Raw genomic sequence first — 24585 nt, 5'->3', positions numbered from 1 at the left:
AACCTTCTCAGGTACCTTGTCTAACATTTCTCCTCAAAACAGATACTTGGTCAATTATTTCTTTGTGGGACCTTGCAGAGCACAAAATCGTCTGTCATCTTTCATTGCCAGTCACCTAATACAATAACAATTTGACTTGCATTCAATTTAAAGACCAGAAAGCCAGATCTGTCACTGTACAGGCTTGAAAATCTAACCGGCTGTTTCTGAATCTTGTGATGCATTTGATCTTGGCTTGATGTGAGACTAAACATCAAGTCAGCATGGGAAGATGATACACTGGAAAATGAGGGTCACACAAAATAATAATAAGTACTTTATTGATTCCGAGTGGGAAGTTATTTCATTACAGCAGTAAATTTAAAAACACACTTAGCAGTGTGCAGACTTAACTAATAATAAAGTACAGAATAATAATAATTTACCAATCTGCAATAATATACAAAATAATAAAACAGACTATTGTACTACAGTGTGTATTCTCCTGTCATGCAGAGATGAACTGTTGTATATGCTTATTACATTTGCTAGGGAAGATTTCCTGTAACGATCCTTGTGATAGCAGAGCCGAATGATGCTGTTCGAAAGGGTGCTCCACTGCTTATTCAGTAGATCATGGAGAAGATGTGCCTGATTGTCCATAATGGATAATAGTTTGTTTAGTGACCTCCTCTCCACCACTGAAGAGTCTGGGTTGTAGTCAAGGACAGTCCAGCCTTTTTGATGGGTTTATTTAGTCTTTATGCAACACCAGCACCAATGCTGCTCCCCAGCATAAAGATGCAAAGACTACACTTGCTACAACAGACTGGTAAAAGGTCTCCAGCATCCTGTGGCATGCATTGAAGGATCCCAGCTTCTTTAGAAAATAGTCTGCTCATCCTCTTTTTTGTAAACAGCCTTGGTGTTGACTTTCCAGTCAAATCTGTTGTTGAGGTGAACACCAAGTATTTGTACTCCTCCACCACAACTTCTTCTCCCAGAATGTATACAGGACTCATCACATTATATATATCAACATAGTGGATTTATTACTAAATAAATAATTTAAGAGATCTGGATTGTAACATTTTAAAATGCTCAGTTCAAATCACATGCAGCTTGAAATTTTTGTTCTGTAATGTATTTTTGGGAAGGATCTCTGTCATTGTTGTCCAGCTCAAGCAAAAATGGCGTTCATTTTAGATCTTGGAAAATAGCAAAGTGATTGTTTTGCTTGTACTGATTCTATGGAGAATTACAGCTGGGTGGTGGAGTAGTGGAGAATGACAAGAATAACCGCACATGCACAGAATGCAGAGGTGAGTTAAATTCAGAATTGGAGCTAACACACCCAAGTCCAGTGGGACCCAAAGTTGTGAATGGTTATGTAAGCCTTTAGGCTTAAGGATCATGACAGCTGCTCATAAAACCCAGTACTTGGAGTCTGGCAACTCAACCAGACCATGACCAATATTCATTGGGTTCCTGTTAGATCTAATCAAGCATTAAAGAAACTAATTCTTCAGGTTCAGATTACCTGGGCATATATTGGTCATTTGAACTTCAATCCTCCCACAATAAGAAACTAGCACTTGAGTTTTCAGCTATTGATCCGGTTTGTTCTTTATTAAAATCTTTTAAGTTTCCAACTTTAACAAAATACTGTCCTAAAAGTTGCTTTTTACAACAAAGCCTCATACATCTATCCATTATACTTGATTTATGGATGAATTATAGTATATATCCTTAACATTTTTATTGTTCTTTGAAGTTAACTTCAGGTAATTTCATGACATTTAAGATCCAGACTTGCTGAGAAATTGATGTACTGCCACTATATATACAAATGTAGCTTCATAATACATTCACTGCAGTGTATATAAACAGCTTCCAAATTTTATTAACATGTTTGTATGAATTATTTAAAAATCTGTACATTCTGCACTATTAACACAAAAAAATCAAAACATAATTCATTTATATTTATTTGTTGGATCCATACCAGCATTTATTATTCACTCCTAATTGCTCCCATCCTAAAGAGGTATTTAAAAGTCAAACACAATCTTAAATACTGCATGGGCTATATTGGGTCAGAATTACATATTTCCTTCTCTAAATGTCTTTACTGAACCAGCTGGATTTCAATGACACACAATTCAGTAGCTTCAGTTACCTTTTCTGAGACTAGCATTTAATTCCAAATTAATTTAATAGCCCGAATTTAAATTCCTAGTTGCCATGGGCAATTCAAGTCCATGCATCTGGATTAATGGCTCCGAACTCTGGCTGCTAGTCCAATAATTTAGCAACTACATTTCATACAAGGTGGAATTAACAACTATGTTCCACACAATAGGGAACTTTAAAAAATATATATAAAGTAGCATTAACTTACATTTACATTCATTTTTATGTTTTGTATTTATACAAATTTATACAAAAAACATAGAATCAATTAGTTTGTATAATTATAAAATAACATTTATATTATGTATACTATCAATATATTGCACAAATTCAATAATTTTAAAAGCGTGTGGAATATGCTCAGTGTTATATTGATCAATTAGGTATTAATCTTGAGCTGTGACTGTTTAATCCCACAGAATGAAATTGTGGTACAATAACAGATGTTACAGTTTCTGATTCATTGCAGGTAACCTTCTGATACACACTTTGCAGGCCTGCTGTTTTTGGTAAAAGTGCTTGGTAGTAAGTGTCTTTTCGGAGGTGTTCACGCGGGACTGAAGTGCTTTTCCCAAAAGTGTTGAGGTGTTCAGCTGTGCCTGTGGATGAATAAGACTTTGGCCCTTGAGAAGATGGACTCCAGCAGCGATCCGAGTGGCCGAGGAGCTTGCATTCACTGGTGCAGGACGGTAAACCTGCCAAGAAGGAAATCAATAGTTTTAATCTTCAATTGGACTGTTAACTATTCTATGCAAGTTACTGAAGCCCACAGAGGTTACAATGCCAATTGCCTCAGGTTTGGACAATTTGTTGTTTGAATATGAATACTTCATTTTTGTTGTCCTTCAGTAAAGGACCATGTGTATTCAGTAATACTCCCCAAATCAGAAAAGTAAAGGCACTCAAATGCTAGTTTGAGTAATGGGATACTCCTGGACAGAACCGGCTGCATTTCAGTTATTGAGTAAAGAAATAAAGCTGTTCTATTCTGCCTCATTCTACAAACTCACTAACTTATTTTCAAACTTCCCTGAAGATATCACATTTACATTATAACTTGGTTATCTTTATTGTTGTGTCCTGATCGACAAGTAGCAGTACATGTTGAAACCCAGTCCAACTTCACTAAAATTACACTTTCATTATCAGTTCAATAGGATACAATAACTACTGGAAGTTGTCATTCGACGCTCCAAGAGCTTTGTTTTTCCTTTTACTTTCTGATGAACAATTCAATGCTTTTAACATTTTCATGTTAAAAATAAAACACTGATCAAAAGGAATGTATGGCTTTCAACTATGCACATACATCACTATTGTTAATAAACAGCATCCAGAGCAGCAGTGAAAGGTATGTTTCAAAACCCATGTTTAAACAGAATAAAATGCATCATTTGTAAAACATGAAAGCTTTGTGCTTACAAGGAGTCGGAAGTACAAGACCTGTTACATTGCAGCATGTACTAAAATCATCAGCTTCCCATTGACTGAGGCCAACAGGGGCTGTTGGCACTGAAGTCTCAGTAAAACTCCGAAGGTCAAATTCTCAATTTGTGTTTCTTCACTTTCCTCTTAAAACTTTTAAAAATTTCTTCCTGCAAGACAAGGCTAATACACTGGATATTTTGGAATGAGTACAAAAGATTTGCTGTAATGTTTCTAGACCCAGCAACACCCTTGTAAATTCTCTCTGCACTCTTTCAAAGTTATCAAATTTATGAAGAATTTTGACAGTGAAATAAGTGCTTCCATAAATAGTAATGGAGTACTGGTGCAAGATGCTTCTAAAAAGAACCTGGCTGGACCAAGGTAAGACGCTCAATGATAGTCAAATAGAAAGGCCATCAGACATAGAAGCAGAAACTTAGACAGGCATTACTGGAACAGAAGTGGCAGTGAATGAAAACTTAATCCACAGATAAATATAAATTAAAGTAGAAATATTGAATTATGATGGAAAGTCAGCGTCCTGAAAAATTAGCTCATTTTCCATCTTTCTGACTACTGAGCTTGAGCATTTTCTGATTTTATTTCTGATTTTTAGCATCCGTAGCATTTGAATACAGAAATTGGATGAATTTTAAAAAAAGACATGAAATAGTACAGGCCGGATGCACAAAAATGCTCTTGCAATCCAGTTAACAAAACTCAAATAAGAATTTCACGTTGAAGGATTAAAATGCAACCTGAATTAAATACTAGCAATGAAGCTTAAGCAGTTCACTAAGGCTATAATGACGCAGAACTGTAAACAATGAACTTTAAATTACATGTAGGACCAAGAAGCAATGGTTTCTCATAATGATTAGCTTTCAAAATTTCATGACGTACAATGAAAGCTCAAACACAGCTTACCATTTTGCTTCTGACTAGGTGCATTGCTTTTGCTTAGGCCGATACCGCTGATATCAGAGTCACTATCATTGAAGTCACTGTCTCCTTTCCCACTGTCTTTTCCACTGAATCTGTCCTGAGTTTGATTTGCAAGTTCGCTGAAATATCACAAAAACGTTACTTTGTTTTTCTACAGTTCAAAAGCATGCACCAGTTGTCAAAATACTACACAAAAATCGACTTACACAAACGACTTACCTTTTACTGAAAGCAAACTGTTTGCCTTGCCAGATTGCGACGGGATGAAGTGTTTGGCCAAACCCAGACGTGGGAGAGAAATGCTGGAATTGTTAAAAAGGGAGAAATTAATTGCTACTGTTACCATTAGCGGCGGATTAAATTAACACCAGTGTGTTGGGAGTAAGTAACTGACGCTGAGGTGTAAATACTGGAAAAACAAAGTTGACGGAGACTCTCACCTGCGGCTTGGTGGCTGTGTGACTCCTCACGGTCGGGAACACCTTCACTCCGCCTCCGGCGAGCTCCGGTGCCGTGGCACCATCATATCGGCCATCTCCGGGGGCGTCGATCCTCACTGCGAACCTGCCCTTCGGTAGCTGGGCTTCCTCCCACTCCACCGGCTTGCTGACTCTCCCACAGGCCGTGGCGATTAGAACAATGGCCATGAGTAGGGCCGCGCAGCCGCCCGCCAGCACCACGATGACCACTAACGATGTGTCCCAGCTCCGCTTCTCCGGCCGCAGCGGCGCGTTGCCCCCGGCAGCTTCGGCCGCCGCCACCACCAACTGCAGAGTGGCGGTGGCGGACAGGGCGGGCCAGCCACTGTCACTGACAGCCACGACGAGCCGCAGGGCCCCGGGCCCGAGCCCGAGCGGCCGGCGGCCCAGCTTGATTTCGCCGGTGCCGCTGTCGATGGTGAAGAGCCCGGCCTGGGAGCCGCTCAGCAGCCGGAAGCTCAGCTTCGCGTTCGCCCCTTCATCGGCGTCCCGGGCCCGCACGCGCGTTGCCAGGTAACCGGCGCCGCCATCGCGAGGGAGCGTGATGACGCAGCAGGAGCCGTTGCCCGGCGGCGGGTGCGTGATGACCGGCGCGTTGTCGTTGCGATCGGCCACGGTGAGGAGGACGGTGGCCGAGCTGCTGAGCGGCGGAGAACCGCCGTCGGTGGCCTGTAGCAAGAGCTGGGCCTCGGGCAGCGACTCGCGGTCGAAGGAATGCAGCGCGTAGATGGCGCCGGTGGCCGGGTCTACCGAGGCCAGGGCCGAGCCGGGTCCCAGCAAGCGGTAGGTGACCCGGCCATTGTCGGCCAGGTCGGGGTCGCGGGCCACCACGGTGGTCAGGTAGGTGCCGGCCTGGTTGTTCTCCAGCACAGAGACTCGGTAGAGGCGGCGGGAGAAGGCGGGCGCGTTGTCGTTCTCGTCGGTCAGGCGCACGGTCAGGGTGCGCACCGTGCGGCGCGGGTCGGCGCCCAGGTCCTCGGCCAGCAGCGTCAGGTTGTACTGGGCGGCCCGCTCACGGTCAAGCGGCGCCGCCGTCACCACCATGTGGCTGGAGCCGTAGGCCGGCCGCAGCTCGAAGTGCTGGTGTCCGGAGAGCGAGCAGGAGACGCGGCCGTTGGCTCCCGAGTCCCTGTCCGAGGTGCTGACCAGCGCCACCAGACTGCCCGGCGCCGCCGCCTCGCTGATGTGGGCCAGGCCGCCACCGCCGCCTGGGGCCAGCAGCGCGATGCCGATTTCGGGCGCGTTGTCGTTGACGTCGAGGACGCGCACGGTGACGGTGCAGCCGGCGGCGGCGCTCGGCGGGACCCCGCGGTCGTGGGCGCGCACCTCCAGCCGGAAGCTCGCCCTGCTCTCTCGGTCCAGCGGCCCGGCCAGGCTCAGCCGGCCCGTCTGCGCGTCGAGGCTGAAGAGGCGGTGGATGGGAGCGGGCAGCTGCGGGCTGAAGCTGTAGACCACCTCGCCGTTGAGGCCCAGGTCGGGGTCGGCAGCCTCCAGCTGGAGCAGCGACGAGCCGGGCGGCGCGTCTTCCCGCAGCTCCACCGTGAACGAGCTGCGCTGGAAAGCCGGGCTGTTGTCATTCGAGTCGAGCACCTGGACCCGGAGCCGGGCCACCCCGGTCCGCGGCGGGTCGCCGCCGTCCTCGGCCTCCAGCTGCAGCACGAACTCCGCCTGGCTCTCGCGGTCCAGCGCCTCGACCAGTACCAGCTCGGCGTGAGCGAGTCCGTCGGCACCGCTGCGCAGCTCCAGCGCGAAAGGGCGGCTCGGCGACAGCCGGTACTGTTGCAGCGAGTTGGCGCCCACGTCGGCGTCGAGAGCCGCCTCTAACGGGACGCGAGTGCCCGGCGCCGAGCTCTCGCTGATTTCCACCCGCAGCTCCGAGCGCCCGAACACGGGGGCGTGGTCATTGATGTCCCGCACTCGCAGCTCGACGCGGATCAGCACGAACTTGTCCCCGGACAAGTTCACCACGTCGAAGAGCAACAGGCACGGCTCGGCTCCCGTCTGCTGGCGGCACAGTTGCTCCCGGTCGATGCGGCCCCCGACCGTCAGCTGCCCGTCGTTCTCGCCGACTTCCACCAGAGACCAGTTGGACTTCTGCATCAGGCGGAAGCTGCCCGCCGCTTCCAGCTGCAGGTCTGCCGCCAGGTTTCCGACCACGGTGCCGGGCGGCTCCTCCTCGGAGATGGAGTACTTGGCTGTTAAGCCGTCGGCTCTCGGGGTGGTTGAAAGTACGAGGAGGAGGAGGAGGAGGCGGCGGCAAGGGTGTCCGGGGAATGGAGCAGTAAATGTATTTTTGCCTATTTTACTGGTCATCATTGGCCCAGGTTATTCTGTCCACCTTTGAACGAGAATCCGTTTGAAAGATCGGCCTTTTCCGTAGTGGGTTACCGCGAATGCTCTCTCAGTTCAAATTCTGACTGCACTGGCCTACACTAGCCAAATCTTGAAAGTATTCAAACCACGTTTCTTTTGGGCCATTTTATTGTTATGTTTATGTAAATTGGATACTTGGTAGCCAATCGTATTTTGCGGGATGGGACAAAGTGTCCCAGGCTTGCAGTGCTAAACTTCTGAAAATCCATCCCGGAGACGTTAGAAGCCGGGAAAAAGAAGTATTGTTATTAATAATTGCGCCCTTGTCATCCCTCATTAACTGATGTACTCCTAGCATTTTAGAATAACTGGTACTTTTGAATAATTCATCAATATATGCAACTACGTACACTTAATAGTGCCTAACTCTAGTTTGTCGAGACAATAAATCATATACTGACTCAAAGTCTGTAACAGTGAGTTCATATATAATAGTAAACCATATGCACTGTATGTGCAACTTGTCTCCAATGTGAAAAGCTACAATTCACTTTAAATATGCACTATTTTCATACATTAGGATACTTAATTAGCTGCATGTGTTAAAGTTTTAAATTATATACACTAGTAATAATTCTAGCCATTTGGCACCATCCTCGCTAATATTTCTAAAGCTGTATGCATCCCGTAATTTTCTACATAACTAAGACCATTGTTTAATGTCCCATTCTCTGTCACTTCACTTGTAGATAGTTTCTTCAAGCTTACCTTCTCAATCTTTACTTCTAGGGCTCTCTAGGTTCTCACCATTACATTCTCATTCACATCTGCATTCTGGATCTGGATGAAATATTTTGTTGGCCATTGAGGCTGAAGTAGATTGTTTGCTATTCCTTTGTTCTTTCTTTCTGTGAACTGATCCATATCCAAATTATACCAACAAATTATATCTACTTTTGCAATATCTCAATTGTACTCCTTTTTCCAACGCACTTCAACTTTCCACTACTGTTGAAATATTCATCAAAACTTTCTATTCTTACAGAATTACCTATTCCAGTACTCAAATGGACAATCTTTCATTCTCCATAAATTTCAGATTATTCATTACTCCTTTGCCTGTATTTCTACTTGTAGCAATTAATGTTTGCTTGCTGACTTTTGCTAACTAGCCAATATCTCAAATTTGAGATTTTCATCGAAAAGCTCTTATACATCACTGAGCAAGGACTGGGCACTCAGTGTAAATTTTCACTTAGATCTTGAAGCTGTGCAGAAAGAGACTCTTTGGTCCAACACATCTGTACCATTCATTGTACCCATCTACACTTACCTCATTTTCCCACATTGGTACAAAATCTATTCCCTTCCGGGTTGAGCTGCTGCTGGTGTAGCAGACTCTGGTCTGACTGAGCATGCTGTCTGGGAGAGTGTGTGAATGTGAGAAAGGGGTTTGGTTGATTTGGCCTGTAGCATTCTTTTGTTCTATTTTACATCTTGGACGCAGCTGCTTATATAACTTGTGTTTGGTCGCCTTACAGGGGCTGCAAAGGAATTTTTTCCAGCCTATCCCTTGTTTTGGTCAGCCTTTTTTTTCACCTTTGCATAAGCAATTCGCTAGTGCTAGCAGTAATAAAGGCACTTTGCATGTTTTTCAAAGAAAAAAGTGAACTAATAATTAGAACAGTGGTGAGTGTTGTATGCCTAACAAGGCGGGACTAAAAGTCACTTCATAGTATAGTTTACCAGCAGAGAGAGCGGAGTTTACCAACTTTAGCTCAAGAGGCTTCGGTGAGGAGGCATAGTTGAGTAACGAGTAAAGCTTTTATAATGGTTGTTGAAGAAGAAGTCACCAAACTACAACTAAGTAAATAAAGTAAGGAAGATGCGGTATCAGGAGATGTGTTGTAACTGCATGATGTGAGAGCTGGTGGACCCCATTGTGACCAAATCTGTAGCAAGTGTTGGCTGCTGGAGGAACTCAGGCTCAAAGTTGATGACCTGGAATCTGAGCTTCAAACATTGCGGCACATCAGGGATGGGGAGAGTTACCTGGACATACTGTTTCAGGAGGTAGTCACACCCATTAGATTAGCTGCCTCAAATTCGGTCTGTGGTCAGGGACAAGAGCGCGTGACTGCGAGTGAGGCAAATTGTGGGATCCAAGAGATGGTGCTGGGGGATCCTCAGCCCTTGGGCTTGTACAACAGTTCTGAGACTCCTGCTCCCTGTGTGGATGAGAGTGGGGGCTGTAGGATGGATAAGCAACATAACTGTGGCACTGTAGTTCAGGGAGCCACTTAAGAGGGGGTAAGAGAAGAGAAATATAGTGGTAATAGGGGATAGTATATTCAGGGGAATAGACAAAGTTCTCTGTCGCAGGGATAGAGCATCCTGAAGGCTGTGTTGCCTGCCTGGTGCCTGGGTTCGGGACATTTTATCTGACCTGCCGAGGAATTTGGAGTGGGAGGGGAAAGATACAGTTGTTATGGTCCATGTGAGTGTCAATGACATAGGTAAAACAAGGAAAGAGATTCTACTGAGGGTGTTTGGGCAGCTGTGGACTAAATTAAAAAGCCGGACTAAAAAGGTGGTAATCTTGAGATTACTACCAGAACCACGTGCAGATTGGCACAGGGTAAGAAGATTGGAGAATTAAATGTGTGGCTCAAGGATTGGTGAGGGAGAAATGGGTTTGATTTCATGGGAAACTGTTCCTAGTACAGGTCGACCTTCACTAATCTGACTGCCTGTAATCCAGTTCCTTGGATAACCCAGCACTGATTATACTTAATGTGATCCTTCTGTAATTCGGCATTTTCACTAATCCGGCACCTCTCAGGTCCCAATGGTGCTGGATTAGTGAAGGTTGACCTGTATTGGGGAAGTGGGGAGCTGTTACATTGGGACGGCCTCCACCTGAACTGTGATAGGACCTGGTTCCTGGTGAATCGCATAACTAGGATTGTGGATAGGGCTTGAAACTAAATAGTAGGGGGTGTGTTCAACAGATTGGAGAAGGGTGGATAAAGATAAAGTTAAAGCAAACGTTAAAAAAGAGAAAAGTAAGGGTGTAGTGCAGAGAAGTCAAGTGCATAAGAGACAAAGATTACTAGATTTTAAAGGCATAATGAGTGTAAGGGCACTTTCTCTGCATGCCCATAGTATTTGTAACAAGGTCAGTGAACTTGTGGCTCAAACCAGTATAAAGGGGTATGATTTAGTGGCCTTTACAGAAAAGTGGTTGCAGGGTGGAGAGGATTGGGAATTAAATAACCAAGGATATCAGATAATATGAAGGGATAGGGACGAAGGTAAGGGAGGTGGGAAAGCGCTCTTAATTAATGATATGATCAGAGCGATAGAGACGATATAAGATCAAAGGAGCAGAATGTTGAATCCATTTGGGTAGAGATTAGGAATGGTAAAGGAAAATATCACTGGTGGGAGTTGTCTATAGGCCACCAAATAGTTACATTACAGTGGCACAAGCAATGAACTGAGAAATATCTGAGGCATGTTAGAATGGAATAGCGGTTATTGTGGGGGACTTTAACTTGCACGTAGATTGGGTGAATCAAGTTGGTCGAGGCAGTCTTGAGAAGGACTTCACAGAATACATCTGTGATGGCTTTCTTGAATAGCATGTTACTGAACCTACAAGGGAACATGCTATCTTGGATTTGGTCCTGTGCAATGAGACTGGTAAAATTAGCAATCTTGTAGTTAGGGATCCTTTTGGAAAGAATGATCACAGTATGATTGAGTTTCTCATACAAATGGAGGGTGTAATAGTTCGATCTAAAACCAGTGTATTATGCCTAAACAAGGGAGACTACAATAGTATGAGGGAGGAGTTGGATAGGGTAGACTGGGAACACAGGCTATATGGTGGGACGGTTAAGAAACAGTGAAAGGCTTTCGAAGAGATTTTTCATGATGCTCAATAAAAGTATATTCCAGTTAAAAACAAGAACAGTAAAGGTGGGGAGATCTAGCTATGGATAACTAAGGAAATAAGAAACGCATCAAACTAAAAGCTCGTGCGCACAAAGTCCCAAGAATAGTGGGAAACTAGAAGACTGAGAAAACTTTAACAAGCAACAAAGAATATATTAGAGTTATATATAGAGTAACAAAGTTATATTAGAGGCTTTGGTAATAATTTACCAAAATTCTCTGGTATTTGGGCAGGTCCCAGCAGATTGGAAGAAGGTGAATCTTGTGCCACTATTCAAAAAAGAATGTAGGCAAAAGGCAGGTAACTATAGGCCAGTTAGTTGGGAAAATATTTGAAGCTATCATTAAAGAAGAAATAGCAAGACATCTGGAAAAAAATGGATCTATCAGGCAGACACAGCATGGATTCAGCAAAGGCATATCCTGTTTGACAAGCTTACTGGAGTTCTTTATGATGATTATGAAGACACGTAGTCCTCTTTTATTGTCATTTAGTAATGCATACATTAAGAAATGATGCATTATTTGAGGATATAACTGCCACAGTGGATAGAGGGAAACAGATGGATGTTATTTACTGGGATCTCCAGAAGGCGTTCGATAATGTGCTGCATAAGAGACTTATCCATAAGATAAGATGTGGGTGATGTATTAGCATGGATAGAGAATTGTTTAACAATTGTTTAACCAACAGAAAGCAGAGATTTGGGATACGTTGGTGTTTCTCTGATTGACAATCAGTGGTGAGCGGTGTGCCACAGGGGTTGGTGCTGGGCCCGCAGCTGTTCATGATATACATTAATGATCTGGAAGAGGAGACCGAGTGTAGTGTATCTAAGTTTGCTGATGACACTTAATTGAGTGGAAAAGCAAATTGTGCAGAGGCCATGGAGAGTCTGCAGAGAGATATAGATAGGTTAAGTGAGGGGGCAAGGGTCTGGCAGATGGAGTACAATGTTGGTAAATGCTAGGTCATCCAATTTTGAAGGAAAAATGGAAGATCAGATTACTATTTAAATGGTAAAAGATTGCACAATGCTGTTATGCAGAAGGACTTGGGAATGCTTATGCATGAATTGCAAATGGTTGGTTTGCGGGTGCAGCAGGCTATCAAAAAGACAAATGGAATGTTGGCCTGCATTGCTAAAGGGATTGAATTTAAGAACAAGGAGGTTACGCTGCAACTGCACAGGATACTGGTGAGGTCGCACCTGGAGTACTGTATGCAGTTCTGGTCTCCTTACTTGAGGAAGGATGTACTGGCTTTGCTGAGTTGCAGAGGACATTCACCAGGTTGATTCCAGAGATGATGGGTTAGTTTATGAGGAGAAATTGAGTTGCTTGGGACTGTACTCGCTGGAATTCAGAAGAATGATAGGAGGTCATTCTATATACAGTAGCATGCAAAAGTTTGGGCACCCCGGTCAAAATTTCTGTTACTGTGAATAGCTAAGCAAGTAAAAGATGAACTGATTTCCAAAAGGCATAAAGTTAAAGATGACACATTTCTTTAATATTTTAAACGAGAAAACTTTTTTATTTTTACAGTTTCAAAATAACAAAAATGGAAAAGGACCTGAAGCAAAAGTTTGGGCACCCTGCATGGCAGTACTTAGTAACACCCCCTTTGGCAAGTATCACAGCTTTCAAATGCTTTTTGTAGCCAGCTAAGAGTCTTTCAATTCTTGTTTGGGGGATTTTCGCCCATTCTTCCTTGCACCCTTTTCTCTCCAAACATACCTTTTCTCATTGCAGCCAAAAAGCTCTATTTTAACTTCAGGCCTTATTTCCAAAATGCATCAAGCTTGTTTAGATATTCCTTTGAACCTTTTGAATAGAACTTTTTGGCCGCAATAAGCAAAGGTATGTTTGGAAAAAAAAAAGGGTGCAGAATTTCATGAAAAGAACCCCTCTCCAACTGTTAAGCACGGGGGTGGATCGATCTTGCTTTGGGCTTGTGTTGCAGCCAGTGGCACGGGAAACATTTACTGGTAGAGGGAAGAATGAATTCAATTAAATACTAGTAAATTCTGGAAGCAAACATCACACCGTCTGTAAAAAAGCCAAAGATGAAAAGAGAATGGCTTCGACAACAGGATAATGATCCTAAACACACCTCAAAATCCACAATGGACTACAGGTTTCCCCCGCCATCCGAAGGTAGAGTGTTCCTATGAAATGGTTCGTAAGCTGAAATGTCGTAAAGCGAAGAAGCAATTACCATTTATTTATATAGGAAAATTTTGTGAGCGTTCGCAGACCCAAAAATAATCTACCAAATCATGCCAAATAACACATAAAACCTAAAATAACAGTAACATACAGTAAAAGCAAGAATGATAGGATAAATACACAGCCTGTATAAAATAGAAATACTTTTCCACAATCATTACTGAACTGTTCTCCGTAGCGAAAATCTCACACAAGCGCTGTTGGCAAGAACACTCTCCCCAGTAACCTTTAAGCTATGAAGCTGCCAAATCATACCAAATAACACTTAAAAATATACAGCCTATATAAAGTAGAAATAATGTATGTACAGTGTAGTATCATTTACCGGAATCAGGACAGCGCCGAGCACATAGATGATGGTGTGTTAGACTGAGTCGTTGCAGGTTGGGTGGTGCAGTGGCCCCCACCTTCCAGGCTGCTGAGCAATACATTGCCGTGAAGCATGCAGGAATGCAGTAGTAGCCGGGAGGTACACAGCACATCTTTAAGAAAAAAGCCAAAATAAACAAGCTAATTAATTAGGTGCCGCCGGATGCGTAATTGGCCCAGATCAGTGCCGATTTCCGATTGCGTCATCTCTGATCTGGGCCGACAATTATGTGTCGGCGGCACCTAATTAATTAGCATGTTTATTTCGGCTTTTTTCTTAAAGATGTGCTGTGTGCCTCCCGGCTACTACTGCATTCTCCGCGAATCGGTACAGTATCTGTCCGTGGCCTGGGGTGGTGGGACACTGGGGTGTCATTTCGTCGTCTGTTTCCATTAGAGCAGGAAGCTCATCTTCTCCTATCTCTGCCCGCCTCGATGTCAAAGGTTGAGGTTCGTTGTCTGCTGTGGCTGATGTGGAAGGCTTGCTTGACTGCTGAGCCTTGCGCATTTTTCTGTTACACAGTTCTTTAATAAGGACTCAAACCATCCTGCAAATATCTTCTAAACCGACGTACCCTTTCAAAATTAAAGTCGTACTTTATCATTGCTCATTCGGTTTCGATTGTTATCCTTTTTTCTTCCAATTGCATTAGCTCTTTATCTGTCAGTTCTTGGTGATGGGATGTCAAAACCTCTTCAACATCATGTTCGTCAGCTTCCACAAGCCAAACTCACTTTGTCCTTACTTCGTTCACCACGATTGAAATGCTTAATTATGTCTAGTTTTACTGTAAGTGTAACACCCTTATGAGCTCTTTCAGGCTTTTCCGATGCCATAGAACTCATCTTGCAAACGGCTGCTCACAGGCACGTGTTAAAGCAAAGCAGTTCCGAATCCGGGGGAGAGCGGCTGCTCGGGGCTTTTATCGCGCGCTGAATTTATTTTTCGTAACAGTGAAAACACCTTCTGAAAGCAAAAATAGGGCACTAGTGTAGGTCTTTCGTAACAGTGAGGTTTCGTAAAGCGAACGTTCGAAAAGCGGGGCACACCTGTACCTCAAGAGGCGCAAGCTGGAAGTTTTGCCATGGCCCTCACTGTCACCTGACCTAAACATTATCGAGAATCTGGATAGACCTCAAAAGAGCACTGCATGCAAGGTGGCCCAAGAGTCTCACAGAACTAGAAGCCTTTTGCAAGGAAGAATGGGCAAAAATTCCCCAAACAAGAATTGAAAGACTCTTAGCTGGCTACAAAAAGCGTTTACAAGCTGTGATACTTGACAAAGGGGGTGTTACTAAGTACTGCCATGCAAGGTGCCCAAAATTTTGCTTCAGGCCCTTTTCCTTTTTTGTTATTTTGAAACTGTAAAAGATGGAAATAAAAAAAGTTTTCTTGCTTAAAATATTAAAGAAATATGTCATCTTTAACTTTATGCCTTTTGGAAATCAGTTCGTCTTTTACTCGCTTAGCTATTCACAGTAACAGAAATTTTGACCGGGGTGCCCAAACCTTTGCATACCACTGTATAGAAACATAAGATAGAAGCAGGAAAGTTGTTTCCACTAGTAGGTGAGACTAGAACTAGGGGACATAGCCTCAAGATTCAGGGAAGTAAATTTAAGTCAGAGATGAGAGAAAATGCTTTTCCCTTAGTGGTGAATCTGGAATTCTCTGCCCAATGAAGCAGTGGAGGCTACCTCAGTAAATATATTTAAGGCAAGGTTGAATTTTTGCATAGTAGGGGAATTAAAGCTTATGGGGAAAAGGCAACTAAGTGGAGATGATGACATGGTCAGTTTAGCCATGACCTTATTGAATGGCAGAGCAGGCTCGATGAGCCAGGTAGGCTACTCCTGCTCCTATTTCTTATGTTCTTATTCCTTGACAGTTCAAGTATTTGTGTACATGCTTCTGAAATAAGAGTTTCTGCCTCCATCTCCTCTTTAGACAAATCACTCCAGACTCCAGTCAACCACTGTGAAAAAATTACCTCTCAGATTCCCTCTCACTTCTTACCTCTCACTTTTAACCTATGCCCTCTTCCCTTAGGCACCTCCATCATGAGAAAATTATTTTTACTATCTACCCTATTTATCCCGTTTGTTTTTATACCGTGGGCCTCTCTGCTTCAGGGGAAACAAAGCATTCCCTATGCAGTATATCCTTGTAATCGCACTACTCCATTCCATTGAATCCTGCACTTTGTCCAGCACCTCCACATCCCTCCTTTTAATGTAGTGACAAGACCTGCACATAATATTGCAATGTAGACCTACCTATGTTTTTTTTAATGCAGTAACTTGGCACCCTAGCACTTGTATTCCTTGGCTAATGAAAGCAGGCATCCCCTATGTGTTTTTTACTATTTTATACACCTGTGCTGCTGCTTTCAGGGATCTGTATTTAAAAGTCCTTCTGTTCATCAAATCTCCCTAGGGCTTTCCCATTTACTGTGGCTTCTTGTCCTTGTTTACCTTCCCAAAATGCACCATTTGTCAGGATTAAATTCCATTTTCCATTGTACTGCCTAATGTTATAACTGATCTATTTCATACTTTATGCTTAAGCAATCCCTCACTATCAATAACACCACCATCAAATACTCCTGTTCAGGACTACTACAGCTGAAATTCACAGTCACAGTCATAGGTACTTCAGTAAGCAGCATTGTTCTAAGATACTTAAAATCATCTATACTCAAAATCGACATACCTGGGATGGCAGACTCTGGTCATGAGTGTATGGAAGCAGGGGCGACATGATGGTCTGCAGGTAAGTAAGGTATGTCGCATCTGGAATTATTTCCAGTTAGCGGACGATTTCCTTCCACACTGCTCTGATGTACTGGGAAATCACGTACGAGGCAAGTTACAGCAGTGGTTTGCCATTGCCTTCAGCCGGGTGAGTTTTTTTAAGAGATCACTGCAGGTACAGTTGAAAAACAGATGCCTTAGATTTCCACTCCCAGCTATCCTGCTGGCAAATGTGCAGTTTCTGAGAAATAAAACTGAAGACCTCAGTGCAAGATTCCTGTGCCAGAGTAACATCAGGGACTGCTGTGTACTCCACTTCATGGAAACATGTCTCACACCTACAATTTGAGATGCAGCGCTGCAGTCTGATGGCTTCACCATTCTCTGCAAAGACAGGACTGCTCAGCCTTAAAGGCAGAAGAGATGGAGTATGCTTTATGACTGACTCACTGTGTTGCATAAACATGGCGGTTCTGTCTTTGTCCTGCTCATCTGACCTGGAACATTTAGCAGTCAAATGTTGTCCATTTTATCTGCCAAGGGAGTTTTCCACCATTATCCTTCTAGCGTTGTACATTCCATCTCAGGCCAAGGTCAGGGAGGCACTGGAGAAGCTGAGCAACATAATCAGCATGCACAAAATAGCATACCCTGATGCCTTTACCTATCATTGTGGGAGATTTCAACCACACTAGCTTGAAGAAGTCTCTGAACAACTACCACCAACATATCATCTGTGGAACCAGAGGAGCCGACACATTAGACCACTGTTATACTGTTGTCCCGTGCCCAGACTTTGGAAAGTACAATCACCTGGCTGTACTTCTATTCCCAGAATATAGGCAGAGACCAACGGCTGCATTACCAGTGGTGAGGACCAAGAAGGTATGGTCAAGGGAGATGACAAAATTGATTGTGGACTTCAGGAAGGGAAAGTAGAGGGATTATAAGCTCGTCCTCATCGAGTTGAAATGGTGAGCAGTTTCATGTTTCTGGGTGCCAACTTCTCTGAAGGTCTATCCTGGTTCCAACATATTGATGCAATTACAAAGAAAGCATGACAGGAGCTGTATTTTGTTAGAGTTTGAGGAGAATTTGTATGTCACCAAAGATAATTGGTGATTTCTATAGCTGTACCGTGGAGAGCATTCTAACTAGTTGCATCACTGTCTGTTATGGAAGGGCCACTGCAAAAGATGAGAGAAATCTGCGAAAGGTTGTAAACTCAGCCAGCTCCATCATGGGCACTAGCCTCCCCAGCATCAAGAACACCTTCAAAAGCCAATGCCTGAAAAAGGTGGCATCTATCATTAAGGACGACCATCACTCAGGACATGCCCTCTTCTCATTGCTACAATCAAGCAGGAGAGCAGGAGCCTGAAGACAAACACTCAATGCTTCAGGAACAGCTTCTTCCCCTCTGCCATTAGATCTCTAAATTTACAACCAACTCATGAACAGTACTTCAGTACTTTTCCCTCTCTTTTTGCACAACTTATTTAACATAGTTCTTTCAGGTGAGAATAAGCTTCTGCTACCTATTAAACACTCCAAATAACACACAAAATATGCTCCAAATATTGTGCATCTTAAATAGCTTCTGGCAACCATGTCCAGCTCTTGGTTGTCATGTGTGGATTAGCTACTAAACCCAGCAGAACTGTTTCTACTGAGAGGAGGGGCAAACTTGACGCCTTAAAACCAGTTGCTTCAGGCATATGGGCCTTGTCAGCCATGGTTGACAGTTCATCTAGGAGAAGCGAAACTGATCTCAAACCTGCACTGCCTCTCATGGGGAAAGCTCCTGGAGTAAACCCTAAGGAAAAGTCTGGAGCTAGAGTCCTTCAGGCAGACCTACTTTGAGTTCAACACTGTCTGGCAACACCTTTAGACACTGCTGGTGCCAAGCTTTGAATTGTTCAGCTGCATGGAGACAGGGAGCCTGCTGCATTGGCAACAGCTTGCTCACCATATTGTACTGCGCTGGCTTGTGTATCATGTAGAGAGCTTCGATGCATTATCCAAGGTCAACTCTGACTAATGGAGGCCCTCATATATGCTTATAGCAATTTATAGTTTTTATTTTAATGTGTATCTGCAACAAATTTCACTGCATGTGCATTTAATTCTGAAACTTACCATAACTGATACATTCAAGTTCAAATTATTCATGTATCAGACAAACATCAAGTATCCTAGCACCAATCCTAATGGTACCACAAGTCACAGAATTCCATTCAGGAAAGCTGCAGTAATGATCTCTTGCTCCTGTCATTTAGAGTAGATTCACAGTGCAATGTGGTCAATAACTATACAAGGAAATAAGGATGAAGTTTATATTCCATTAACACATTGGTTACTATTTTGTGGATTTAAACAGGCATTTCTGAAAACACTGATGTGACTCATTTGTTAAATTGCTTCCCTGGTGCCCAATGAAGGAGGTAAGAATGGAATCCTAAGAGCCAAAAGTTAAAACTAGAGCAGGGTGTTTGAGGATTACTTTCAGTGTCATAGGCCACAGAGTAATAATGGCAACAGGAAAAGGAAACTTAGTAGTACATGGTTGGAAATGCAAATGGAAGACAGGACTTCAGATTACATGGACAGGAGGTACTTATAAACTGGAGTAACTCAGTAAAGCAAACCTAAATAAGCCATCAAGAGGAGAAGAAAAGTCCCATAATGAAGGTAGAGAACAGCAATTTTAGAATAAAAGGATGGTTCAGTTTTAGGCAGCAGAAGTAAGAGTTGATGAATGTGGGAAAATGATGAACAAAGCTGCAGACTAATTTTGAAAAGATATAGAAACAATAGAGTAATATTGATGGAATTTCAGTTTATGGAAGTATTGATCAAGATCAGCATAGAATTCCGAAAAGGTCTACCAGAGGCTTTGCTGTATCAATAAGGAAGGACCAGTACTGAATCAAGTTTTGAATACTGAAATGTGGGGGTGTTTCACCAGAAGATCCTGTGGGAAACAGTTAATACTAATATTAAACTTAGAGTGATTATGAAAAAGAGCTCAAAGCAATGAAGATATTCATCTTGTAAATGGCTGATCTTAGAGGATTGGAAAGGGATCTGACCCAGATGAATTGGAAATAAAGATTGGCAGGTAAAATAGTAAATGAGCCATAGTGGTAGTTAAAGAGGGAAATGGTAGACTACATAATTTGCTGTGAGATAATGAAATGAAATACTAAAAGGAGGAAATGAAAAATGTCATTTATAATACAGTCAAAAATTGAGAGTTCCAATTGTGTTTTAAATGTTAAAAAAATTCAATGGTTTAATTCAGAAAAAAAAAGTCTATTGTAAGGGGACCAGAAACCATAGATACATATTTTAGATAAATGACAAAAAGTTCCAGAGGGCAAAAGACAATTTTTATGCATTGAGTTATAATGATAGGCAATGTGTTGCATGAGCAGATACAGGAGTTCGTATTGAAAGGGAATTGGATATGCATTTGAAAAAGGCAAAAGTTGAAGAAAATTGCTGAAGGTGGGATCAATCGGATAATCCATTAGAGTTTACATAATCACCATGTGGTACATGGCATCTTCCTGTGCTGTATGATGCCAATTCACAGCTTTCAATCAAGTTACAAATATTTACCTATAGCATTAATTTTATTAAAATTATTAAACCATATATACTCTTATATGTAACTAATTTAACACGAGTGCCAAATAATTTGTAATGGGCAGCTTATAACTTATAACTTATTCTTTTAATATCAGAAGTAACTTGAATTTAATTATATAGATCCTAAAACATTCCAAAATGTCTCAGGGGAAAATGTAATTGATGCCAGAATCCTATCACAGGTAAATATCCCCAGTAAAGAGCAAGTCACACTTTACCACAAGGGACTGCATAAGAAGGAATAAATGGTGTAAGAAATTAGATCACTGCAAGGAACTTCAGAGGATGGAATGAATTTAGAGAATCATGGATAGTGATGATTAAAAACTAGCAAACAAGAATGACAAATAATCGAAGAGAATAATGGAATATTGGCCTTTATTGTAAGAGGCTGGAAGACATAAGGATAAATGTAGGGAGCATTACTTTCCATTCTTGATACCAGTTTTAGGAGCAATTCTCAGTTGTAGAATGCAGGTTCACCAAAGCTATATTACAATTTTACAAAGGGCTTAAACTATAGAGAAAGAAGCAGAGTTTCTCCAGGTTGTGTATCCCTGGAAGTGCAAGGGAGTTAAGCAGTAATTGAAATGCAAAACAAAAGTGTGATGCTGGAAATCTGACAGAAAACACCATCAACATCCAGAACCTCTGCTTCATGATATTTACTAATGAAATATTTATCAAATGCTTAATCAGATTTAAAGATAACTATTTCAGTACTTTTCTTCCCCTTCTACTACCTGGTACACTCCATAAACTAAATTCATCCAAAACTGCTGATAATAACCTTACTTTTGATGGGTTTTGTTCACTCATCAACCCTGTAATCACTAGGCTCATATACAATGTTTACAACCAAACTTCTAGTAACCAGACTTCTAATCTGTTTGAATTTTGTCTCAATTTTGCTTTTCAAACAGTTCCCACTTTTTCTTTTGCAAATTGTACTGCTGCCAACAGCTCTACAGCTGTCTGAGACTTTTTGCTGCTCCAATTCTAGCCTCTTTATCCATGGTTCAGAATCAGGTCTATTGTCACTGACATATGTCACGAAAATTGTTTTGCTGCAGCAGTACAGTGCAAGACTTAAAAATTACTGTAAGTACAAAAACAATGTATGTAAAAGCTGACTAACAAGGTAGCAGAAAGGAAGAAGCTGTTCCTAAAACTTTGTTGTGGATCTTCAGGCTTCTTGTACCTTGTCCCTGATGGTAGTAAGAAGAGGGTGAGTCCTGATAACCATTTTTCTACCATTAAGAGATGCATCTTCAGCCGCCTTAGCCCTCAACTCTGGAATTACTTGCTAAAATTTTGGCATATTCATACTTCTTTCTCCTGCTTTAAGATACTCCTGAAAATCCACCTCTATTATTTTCTTATCTTAAGTTAGATGGGTTGGTGTTAAATTTTATTTGATAGCAGTCCTGTGAGGCATCTTAGGACATTTTCTATTTTGAAGGCATTACTTAACTTGCATATCACAGTTACTGATATACAAAACATGCTTCCCTTTATAACCATTAGTGTATATATCTCAGTTTAGGGCGCCAAACTCTTAACTTCCTGAAAAAAACGCTGAACCACAAACACTAATTGACATAATCCTGGTTTCAAATTGAAACAGCAGATCGTATACATTTTTGTTCATAACTCCAGATACACGTTTTAAAGTTGCTATCTCATAACATAATGTACGAAATAGTTTCATGATTTACAGCAGTGCATACATTTTATTTAATAATGCGTGCGCTCCACATGTTCATTTTCGTGATTAAAACCATGATGAATTAACCTAATTGAAAAATGTTTATTTTAAACAAACACATCCTTATCAAACTTTGGGTTTATTTTTATGTATGCTGATTTAGTTTGTGTGAGAAAAGTGGACTTATCCTTCAATACTTCTTTGTGCTTTTTTTGTTTCTGTATCTATATCACTTTTCTGGGCAAACTCTTTGCATGTATAGAAAATAGTGGCAGGTGAAGAACAACCGCTTCCAATAGGATTTAGTTTAAGCACTAGCAGATTTAGCATGGTTTCAATGGTCAGATTAGTTCAATCGCTTATGAAAGTCTCGTTAGCACTACGCGTAGAAAAGCTCGACAGGGCACCCTATTTGTGGCATCAATGCTTGTTTTATTTCAATGCAACAAACTAAAAGGATACTCGACAATTTCCACAGAGGACCCGCGCTAAATTTAATACAATGAGCAATCGCCACATGTATCCATTCTGCTTTTCTATGCGGACACAATCAACTGCCATAACTCTTTGACTAAACGATGATGTGGGCTGCATTGAGTACAATTGCCTTGGGTATTAAAATACATTTAGTGATCCACCCCAGCGATATGCATGATACGCCTATCTCGGGATTTTTATTTCCCATCTTTCGTGCACGCTAACACTTGGCTCTTTTTTTATAGAAAGACAAAACATCAGTAGGCGGTTCGGATCGTTCAACTCGGGGGAATGAAACCATCTGCCGTAAGAGCTAAAGAATTAGGAAACAGGTCGCGTGATAGTATTTGTGTTACCCCTGTATTTTGAGTTCCATTCAGCGGCTCGGAATGCTTCACGTTTCGGTATCTCCGAGGTACTGAATGTGTCTTTTACAAATGTTATTTCAGTTTGTCCAAAACATAAATCGTGTATATACAAACGTACTTAAACTATATTGCTCTCGAAAAGCACATCTATCCTTTGGATATATTATTAGCGTATTAAATACTTTAATAAGTTTGTTCATCAAGTATGTTAATTTGTATATTCAGGTACAATTTGGGTTAATAGGATAAATAAAGTCTAGCCACTGGTGCAAACAATACCATTTGGCAATATAAGCAATGTAGTGTACTGCATAATGTTATTCAGATCAAGGATGGGAGAATAAAAACGGTGACTTAACTGATCTTTACACGAAATATAAAATAAATGGAACGTATATCCTCGCAGTGGTTAAAAAGTTTGCAGCTGCATGAATTCCTATAACGTTTTTATTGTAAAGTTTAAAGTGTTTTAAGTACTTTCTAAATTGCGCTTAAAATAATGAACTGGAGTGAGGCCACGCGAATGGAACGAGACTGGATTGTTGAAAATGGTTTGAGTTTCCCAGGGATGGTTCAAGGATTATATAGTCGGGAATGTGAAAAGCACCCTCACTACCCGAATCCCTGCAGAGAAAACTTTTGCCAATCACTTGTCGAAAGAACAAAGGGAGATTTAATCGTTTCGTTAACATACCAAAAGAGAGCGGAGCCATTTCAAAGGCTCATTTTCCAAGTAACTTGGCAGACAACAGCCTAGTGATCACTAGAGCAAACACGGACATAATGGACTATTTCTTTAAGGAAAGCAACTGCTCGGTGCCAAAAAGTTGGATTTAGTCGGAGTGTGTCTAATGCAGTATTGTGTAAAACGCGTGTAGACTTGAAATACAATCACGTGACAGACGGCCGCTGATTTAAAGATAATTTAGCAGTCTGAAATTGCAGGTCAACCTGACAAAATATAATTACTGATAGAAAGCAAACTTAAAAAAAATACTCGAATTAGTTAAACTCGGTTTATTTCTCACCCTGAGCAGTTTATTTAAATTAGCATGTTTTTGACCGAGGCAAACCAACATGCACAGCCGAAATTCTAGGCAACGGAGATTATTTATAAACTATCTAGTATAACTATAATTGGGGTTCTGCGAGGCTTTTTGTGTTTGTTAACTTGCGTAAACCTTCCCGTACAGTAAGCAGGTTATCTGCCGATCATCTGTCACTATTTTAACTCCAGAATAAATCACTTTCTATTAGTTATTTTATGGTTTCAGATCATAGATAATTGAAAATTATACTACAGTTCGTGGTCGGACATATCGTGTGAATTTCTGCGATAGTGCTGTGGGATTCATTTTCTTGGTTGTATTTTATTGGTTGCATTAAAACATTGCCAAGGGACCGAAAATACCAGTGTATGTATTATTTTTCGCGTAGTTTCCGTTCTAGCAATTCATGCATGTACTAGTAGAAAGCAAATTTTCCTTGGGTTTAAATGTACGCATTACAGGACATTATTTTCACCTACCAAAGGTCACATGGGAAACACGTTTTAAATTATTTACTATATCATAAATTTAACTCAAATTCCATGAAATTTTATTTTTAGTACAAAACTATTCCACATTATCAGCTAATCACTCATCTCTTTATTTAATTGACCAGACTGGAGTCTGTAGACTTATGTCTGAAATATAATACCACCTCCTGACAGTTGTTTTTATCA

At 41.8% G+C, this 24585-nt stretch overlaps 1 protein-coding gene and 1 long non-coding RNA gene across 2 annotated transcripts; one reads left to right on the top strand and one right to left on the bottom strand.

Annotated features, from left to right (window-relative positions):
* Positions 1 to 388: 388 nt before the first annotated feature.
* Positions 389 to 7429, bottom strand: LOC140200325 (protocadherin-8-like). Its single transcript, XM_072263498.1, has 4 exons — positions 4986 to 7429; positions 4765 to 4847; positions 4528 to 4664; positions 389 to 2867 (listed from the first exon to the last, which is right to left on the bottom strand). The coding sequence occupies exons 1-4, from the start codon at positions 7338 to 7340 to the stop codon at positions 2548 to 2550; spliced, it is 2895 nt and encodes a 964-aa protein (XP_072119599.1). The 5' UTR covers positions 7341 to 7429; the 3' UTR covers positions 389 to 2547.
* LOC140200326 (uncharacterized) lies at positions 5726 to 24256 on the top strand. Its single transcript, XR_011886600.1, has 3 exons — positions 5726 to 5807; positions 12846 to 12927; positions 22737 to 24256. It is a non-coding gene; the product is annotated as an uncharacterized lncRNA (long non-coding RNA).
* Positions 24257 to 24585: the final 329 nt, after the last annotated feature.

This window comes from Mobula birostris, chromosome 7, assembly GCF_030028105.1.
Source record: "Mobula birostris isolate sMobBir1 chromosome 7, sMobBir1.hap1, whole genome shotgun sequence".
Taxonomy (NCBI): Eukaryota; Metazoa; Chordata; class Chondrichthyes; order Myliobatiformes; family Myliobatidae; genus Mobula; species Mobula birostris.
Note: the sequence above shows the minus strand (reverse complement) of the source record. Positions and strands in the feature narration are given on the sequence as shown.

Bases quoted from the DNA above. Each gene is read 5' to 3' on its own strand.
- LOC140200325 (XM_072263498.1), bottom strand. From the start codon at position 7,340: ATGATGACCAGTAAAATAGGCAAAAATACATTTACTGCTCCATTCCCC. The intron at 4,665-4,764 runs GTAAGTCGTTTG...GTGATATTTCAG, and splicing joins CAGTTTGCTTTCAGTAAAAG to CGAACTTGCAAATCAAACTC. The intron at 2,868-4,527 runs GTAAGCTGTGTT...CCTTCTTGGCAG, and splicing joins ACCTAGTCAGAAGCAAAATG to GTTTACCGTCCTGCACCAGT.